This window comes from Rutidosis leptorrhynchoides, chromosome 8 (assembly GCF_046630445.1).
Source record: "Rutidosis leptorrhynchoides isolate AG116_Rl617_1_P2 chromosome 8, CSIRO_AGI_Rlap_v1, whole genome shotgun sequence".
Classification (NCBI taxonomy): domain Eukaryota; kingdom Viridiplantae; phylum Streptophyta; class Magnoliopsida; order Asterales; family Asteraceae; genus Rutidosis; species Rutidosis leptorrhynchoides.
Window position 1 is genome coordinate 133004807 of NC_092340.1, and position 8170 is coordinate 133012976.

At 33.0% G+C, this 8170-nt stretch overlaps 1 protein-coding gene across 1 annotated transcript; it reads left to right on the plus strand.

The window, feature by feature from the left end:
* The first annotated feature begins 226 nt into the window (after positions 1-226).
* Positions 227-574, plus strand: LOC139863822 (uncharacterized). Its single transcript, XM_071852423.1, has one exon. The coding sequence runs from the start codon at positions 227-229 to the stop codon at positions 572-574; it is 348 nt and encodes a 115-aa protein (XP_071708524.1).
* Positions 575-8170: the final 7596 nt, after the last annotated feature.

The following is an 8170-nucleotide window of genomic DNA, read 5'->3' on the forward strand; positions in this document are numbered from 1 at the left end:
CGTCGACTTTTAACATGTCATAATAATCAAATATACAGTAGTTGTTATATACTCATTGTAGAAACCGTAAAGGATCTTAAGAACGCAAAATCCCAAAACCTTTGAAATATTCTTTGCACGCCTATAAAAGTTCCACGCCTTTTACCACTTCAAAGATATTCACATTTACACTCAACCAAACACAAGCACTCATTCTTTAGACAATACACGAGCCATGTTCAAATCAATGAGCACGAGAAAAGTTCACCGAGGATACAATCAATTGATCAACGAATCAACACTAAACGATCCATCTAATGCGGACCCTAAGATGCTAAGATCAACAACGTTGCCTGCGAATTTCTTTGGCGATTTTCCTGTCAAGTTTGTAATCGAGCCGAACGTTCAAAAGAAAGCAGAAGTTGTAGAAAAGCAAGTGAAGAAAGCAAGCAAAGTTCATCCGATGTTTAGTTTGTTTGAGAGAAGAAGCCGTAAGAAGAATGCGACTGCGAAACCCGAGTTTTCAAGGTACTTGCAGTACCTTAAAGAAGGAGGCGTTTGGGACTCTAATTCATCTAAACCGGTCATATACTAATTTGTTTGAATAACTGATCAACAAATATAAATATATCACAGGTTATTGCAACAACAGCAAAACTCAATCTTACAAGTGTGATCCGATTAAAATAAATGAAATCGACCAATAATCACATCAAAATCAATAGTTATAGTTCGACCCGTAACTACTTGTAGATTTCTTAAAATTTTCATTTGTGCGATTGAATTTGATAAGGTTAGAATATTTCATACCTTTGTACTTTAACAAATATTTGTATAGTATGAAATGATTGACTTCTATCGTTCTACTTGCTAGTTACACATATTTATTTTAGAGATTATACACCTGTATTTTAGCCAATTACATCATTTTGTTGTTTTTATATGACAGTCTTTGAAAACGATTTTTTAAGACACCAAATTCAAATGTTATTCCGTACATATCAAGTTTCAACTAGCAACTCATAGTAGTTAAAAGGAAAAAAAAAAAAAAAAAAAAAAGCCTGAGAGTCAAAATGTTAGAGAACGAAGGTACTCTTGTTGTTGCGAAAAAACTAAAGTCATATAAAAGATGTTAATTAAGAAATACGTTGATATTCGTGTTCTTTAATACTCCGTATAATTTTGTAGATGTAGATGAATTTGAATAATTACAAATTTGTTTCAAATGGGTCCTTCGATCTCATTAAATTAAATATTTTTTTGTATAATAAAATTTTAGTAAAAATTTTATAAAACACCGTTAAATTTATAGAAAGGATCCCATATAATTTTAAAATTAATAGTTTTTACCGAAGTAAATAGCTATTATTTAGAAGAACACTCAAATTGTATAGGACTCCAATGAATTTTAATTCTAAAATCGCAAAGTGATTTATATATCATCAATAACGCCACGGAATGATTTATATATCATCAATAACACCACTGAATATCTTTAATTATAATGGTGTAGGTAGGGCACAACAATATAAATTATATATTAACATAGTTAGTGGCGTTTAGTTTGATTTTGAATTTGAATTTGAATATTTAACAGGTAAATTTGGAGATAATTTGCATTCACCTTTATTTATGATGTACAATAATTGAATAAAGAAAGTGGTCAAGATCAGATCCACGAGGACATCACTAATATTGAACAGGTCGATCAATCACCCACATCCATACACGTTAACCAAAAATATAAACATAAATGAATAATTAAATAAATAGCTTATCAACCAATTAGTCTTTAAAGTCAAATATGCATCGTCTCGACTGTATCTACGTTTATTACGAGTAGAAAATATAGAAGGTAGCTAATATAATTAAATTTAATTAATAATTAATATGCTCTCTAAATAGCGTAAAGGGTCCAACCTCCCTATTGGTTAAAAGTGGCGGTAACCCAGTTAGCCTTTTTTTTATATAATAACGCAATGTTTACCTATTAAGTAATAATAATAAAATAAAATGTATTAAAGTAAAATTTCAAAAGTTAATATGCTCTCTAAATAGCGTAAGGGGTCCAACCTCCCGATTGGTTAGAAGTGACGGTAACTCAGTTATCCTTTTTTATATAACGCAATGTTCAACTATTAAGTAATAAAATTTGTTAAAGTAAAATTTCAAAAAAACTAGGTGGTTTAGTGGACTTCATCCCAACAATGCATACATGTAGTCTCGTTATTCTGGTAGTCAGCAATCTTTGCTTTCTATTTAGTTTTTTCCCTTCATTTTTATGCTCTCCTTAAAATCAGGAGCGGAGCCAGAAATTATAGTTGAAGGTAGCTCCACATTTTTAAGTCAATATAAATATAATAATACTCCGTAATACTCAATCCCATATATGTCTGGTTTTACAAGTGCTCCGTATCGAATTGGACAAGCGCGGCATTGATATAGATTCATTGCGGTGCCCCACTTGTGATGAAATCTTGAATCTATCGATCATGCTTTTATATTTGCAAACACGTTAGAGATATTTGGGATAGAACATACAAATGGTGGGGGTTTCAAAGTTCCAACAACTTCAGTTTAGACGATAGCTTTTGTGGGAAAAATGGGGTCAATAATTCGGGTTGGGGGTCGAAGCCTTGTCAAGCAATCGAATGGATCACCGGGTATATAATTTGGAGAAATCGCAATCAAAAAGTGTTTAACAATAAATGGTGGTGTGGTTCTATAGCCCTTAACGAAATTCAAGTCAAAAGTTTCGAATGGATATCCAGTCGCTCACGGAAGATCAAATTGGACTGGTTTCAATGGCTTTCGGCACCATATACATACATGTAATTATATTACTGTACATGTTGTATTCGTGTAGTGTTCTGGCATATAGATTTTAGTTAGTTTTTGGCTTAGAAGGTGCTGTCCTCTTTTGTAATTATGTTCTTTGTGTTATAAGTAATAAAATTTCATGTTGCTTTTCCAAAAAAAAAAAAAAAAAAAAAAAAAAAAACAAATGCTCCGAATCTTTTACTAACATTTTTTTATTTTATTTTATGAATCTTTTATACTAATCATATGTAAACTTAATACTTCGTATAATAGATTTGAATAGGCAACCTTTTATACTTTTTTCTCTCACTAAACATTATTGACTAAAACTTTTTATAAAACTTTAGACTCTTTAAAATCAATATATCGCCCATTAAAAATTTATCATTCCCCACATAAAAGTTCTTTTGATCGATTATTAAAATTGATTGAAACTTTTGTGTTATTTCGCAAAAAATGAAGGTCTTTTGACCTTTTCCAAGAAATTATACGGAGTATATATTTACATATCTAAGATTGAATATTAGTAAACACATTCTTAATTTTGAACGGTTATACATCACTTGCTTGACTTGGTTTGCAACCGTAATAATGGTCGCGAATCATTATTACGCTCACATGCCATGCCGAGCTCATAAATACAACAACCATCTCGCTAGATGTTCAACACAAAACAACATAAACAATTCCTAGCTAGTTCACCTTTTCTCTAAGGCACTAACTAAAACCCGAACGGACCCGTAATCCTACAAGTCCCGCAACAATTAAGCACACACAAAAAGTCTAAGTCTAGGCGCCTATCTCAAGTCACCTAAATCCCTTAGACCATGCTCTGATACCACTTGTAACGACCCAACCCGTCGTATTTTTGGTCAATAAAAATTTTCCTTTTTAATTTAATAATATATATAACATTAGTCCATTTATGTTTCTGAAAACATCATCACTACAATATTAAGTTTAAACATTTTTAAAACATACAATTCATGAATTAAGTTTACAAAATGGGAATACAACTCGGGACTCATTTGACGTATCCAAAAGATAGATCATGACCCGACTAGTTTACTTTACAACCAAAACTGAGCATGGTGATTGGAAACGCTACCCAATCCTAGTCAAAAGTCTAAAGCAATCCGTAAAGCACTAGTCCCCAAGCAAACCCAAGCCGCCACTTGCAACCTATAAAAATATAAACAACGAGAGGGTAAGCTAATTGCTTAGTGAATGCAATACTTATACATATATAGTTTACCTACACGCATCCACTTACAATTACCATGCAAACAACGCATAAACGAGCTAGCATCACCAAACATACAACTAGTAACAACATTAGTATATACATCACCACGAATATAAACTAAACATAACAAGGCATAAACATGCTTAACCATTCCCCCGCTATGGTGCTACCGGCTTGATGTCGACCAATAACGTCGAGTCCAACTCGCAAAGATGTCACCGATTTGTGCATCATCATAAGGTGTCACCGACTTGTGAATCACTATGGGGTGTCACCGACTTGTGAATCACCCGCCGCAACGTAAGAGGTCACCGACTTGTGAACCACCGAGAGGTGTCACCGACTTGTGAATCACCATAGGGTGTCACCTACTTGTGAATCACCCGCCAATACACAAGGGGTCACCGACATGTGAACCACCAAGAGGTGTCACCGACTTGTGAAACACTATGAAGTGTCACCGACTTGTGAAACACTATGAAGTGTCACCGACTTGTGAGTCACTTCCTAAGACACTACCGCCTTGTAGTTCTCGTCACACAAACTAACATTGAGTCACCGACTTGTGATCGCAACATGCACAATACTCACGATGTGGCACCAAAGACCCACATCGCATACGAGTAAATAAACTACATACATACATGTATAAATATTCCACTCACCTTAGCGCCTCGATGAATGCAACCGAATAATCCGCATCTCGCCAATGGAATGTACCTATTCCATTTATCACATAACACACAACACAATTAGGGCGGATTACAAATCAACCCAAATTGACACTTAGTGCAATTTCGACCCAAATGTACTTCCAAGCAGAAACCACGCTCAAACTAACCAATAATCACTAACACAACTGAAAATGGTCCTAATACACCAATTAAACCAAATCATAAGTGTTAAACACTTGTCTTACATAATTTGACACATTAACCCTAATTTTGACCCATTTTAAAATTAGTCAATCAAATACACCCAAATGGGTTTCAATACTTCCATAATCACTAAACCTATTGATTAAACCCGATTTACAAGCCCTAAACATGGCCAAGTTGGTTTCCAACCCAAAACCCACCAACAACAAAGTAAAACCCGATTACTAACATCAATAAACTCACTTCATGAGTTCAAATGGGTTTCTCAACAAATCAAGTTCAAACCCTAACTTTGAATATCAAATCAAATAATGAAATTCGGAGTTAGAACTTACCAACACTACCACAACGTAGCCAAGAACGAGATGAACAACTTTAACACTTGGACCTTGGAGTGATTTCACCTTCTTCCACCTCAAACCAAGCACTCTCTCTAAAATGGGTTTATCTCTTTAAAAATGGTTGGGAGTGTTTGTGTGTGTGAGAAATGAGTAAGAGATAAGCTTTGGAACTGATCTCATGCATATAACCCGTTCCTCAAGTGAAAAGACACAAATACCCTCATTTTAAACCCAAAAACGCGTCCAAAATGGACATTCTGCAAGTTTATCGCGTTTCGCGACAACAGGTCGCGTCTCGCGACACCCCAAACGTGACAAACGATAATGAAACGCGATGAAGTGACCAGGACTCAAGATTTAAGCCTGTCGCATTTTGGTCATGTCTGTCGCGTTCCGCAACAGACTGGAACGCGATATACTCACTTAAAACGCGATGATACTAGTTCTTAGAAGTTCAGGGACTGAAGTTGTCTGATTTTGATTCTGATGCCAAATCTAAAAATGCATAAGTATAAGTAGACTTTTCTTGACATTTTCCGAGAACACTTCCTGGTGACACTTTCTAGCGACACTTTCTGATGTATTAAAAATTCAGGGTGTTACAACTCTCCCCCACTTAAATTGGATCGCGCCCTCGTGATCTAAACCTTATCGCGAACAAAGAAAGTGTGCCTTCTTTACTTTTCGAGTTCTCACCCTACCCTGGACCCTTCGTTGCCGCCATTGCATCCTATCGGTCACACTTTCTCGCCACGCAACGTTCTAATCACACAACTATCCTCCATGATTCTTTGGTACACTCTAATTTACAACTTAGAGTATCCTCGTCAACCATCAACTAATTTGAGTCATCCACACCACGCACACGGTGATGGAATTTCCCGCAAGCTCTTCGGTAACTCCAACCGACGCGCAATCTGAAAGGACCCGTTCATATACATTATAAACGATTCACAATAGTTGATTACATCGCGAGGTACTTGACCTCTATATGATACATTTTACACACATTGCATTCGTTTTTAAAAGACAAACTTTCATTTCATCGAAAGTTGATGGCATGCATACCATTTCATAATATATCCAACTGTAATTGACTTATTAATAATCTTGATGAACTCGACGACTCGAATGCAACGTCTTTTGAAATATGTCATGAATGACTCCAAGTAATATCTCTAATATGAGCAAATGCACAGCGAAAAATTTATTTCATACATGAGAATAAACATGCTTTAAAGTGTCAACCAAAAGGTTGGTGAGTTCATTAGTTGTGACGACCCGGAAATTTCTGACCAAATTTAAACTTTATCTTTAAAATGATTTAATGTTTTCGACACGATAAGCAAAGTCTGTAATGTTGAGTCTCAAGTTTTGGAACTACATTCATGTAATCAATTATTCTTTGACTGTTCTCGAAGATTCACGAACAATATATATATATATATATATATATATATATATATATATATATATATATATATATATATATATATATATATATATATATATATATATATATATATATATATATATATATATATATATATATATATATATATATATATATATAACTTAATGTGCATATATATATATATATATATATATATATATATATATATATATATATATATATATATATATATATATATATATATATATATATATATATATGATTTCAAGTTATTTAGTAAACTATAGTAACATTCGATTATTGATTCGATTGATATTTAGATAAGTTAACTAAAATGTTTAAGATGAACCAGTAAAACACTAATTTGCTACAGTATTTTCGAATTTCTATAGTACCCGAAAAGCTACAGTGTTTTCGAAAATCACTATTTGCTACAGTGTTTTTGAAAATCACTATTTCAAGCCATGCGATCGCATGGCTGGTCTGGTGGGTTCAGGTCCTATAAATTCATTCGTTTTCTTTTTTTTGATCGAACATATATATCTTTCCATCTACTCTCTCGTAAACATATATGTTTATATTATTATTATTATTATTATTATTATTATTATTATTATTATTATTATTATTATTATTATTATTATTATTATTATCATTATTATTATTATTATTATTATTATTATTAAGATTAATATTATTATTAATCTTATGGCTATGAGTATTATTATTATTATTATTATTAGTACTATACATAAAATACTACGACGAGGTCATGAGCGTGTCACTTTCAAAATGGTTTTCGAGCGGGATAGAGCTAAGGAAACTATGAGTTATAGCTATGGAGGTTATGGGTAATGTTCGTGGTTATTATTTTGCAAGTTAAACCTAGTGTTTATCATCTCTGTTACGTCTACGTACTTTCCTGCAATATTGAATCACAATATTGATACGTGAGTATTCATATCTTATCTTTTATATATTAATAATGTATCCATGTCTAGTGCTCGAGAATATATGTTTATGCATGCTTGTAAGCTAAATTTCTTCGTTAAATAGTTTATGATGAATCACGAATTAAATACATATATTACTGATAAAAGGTATATGATATGCATGTTTTTGGAAAGCAGGCGAAAAATCAATAACTTTTCATTTAGATGTCGAATAGTTTCGATGAACGGATTAAAAGATATGATCAACTGAAATATGATTGACGTTAATTGGAATTGCTTTTGAATCTGCAATTAATATTTAAACAACCTGTTTACAAGATTGATAAATTGGGTTTTTGAATATTACCAATCGAGTAAATGAATCCTTATATAAGGTACGTCTCGTTTTGTTGAACTATTGTCAAAATTGACTTTTTGAAACGACTTTGGATAACTTTTATATGTCGATCTCGAGCATTAGGATTGTGATACACTATGACCATACCTAGCTTGATAGACATTTATTGACCAACATATGTTCTCTAGATTGAGATCTACGG

Coding starts and splice junctions, on each gene's coding strand:
- LOC139863822 (XM_071852423.1), top strand. CDS start 227: ATGAGCACGAGAAAAGTTCACCGAGGATACAATCAATTGATCAACGAA.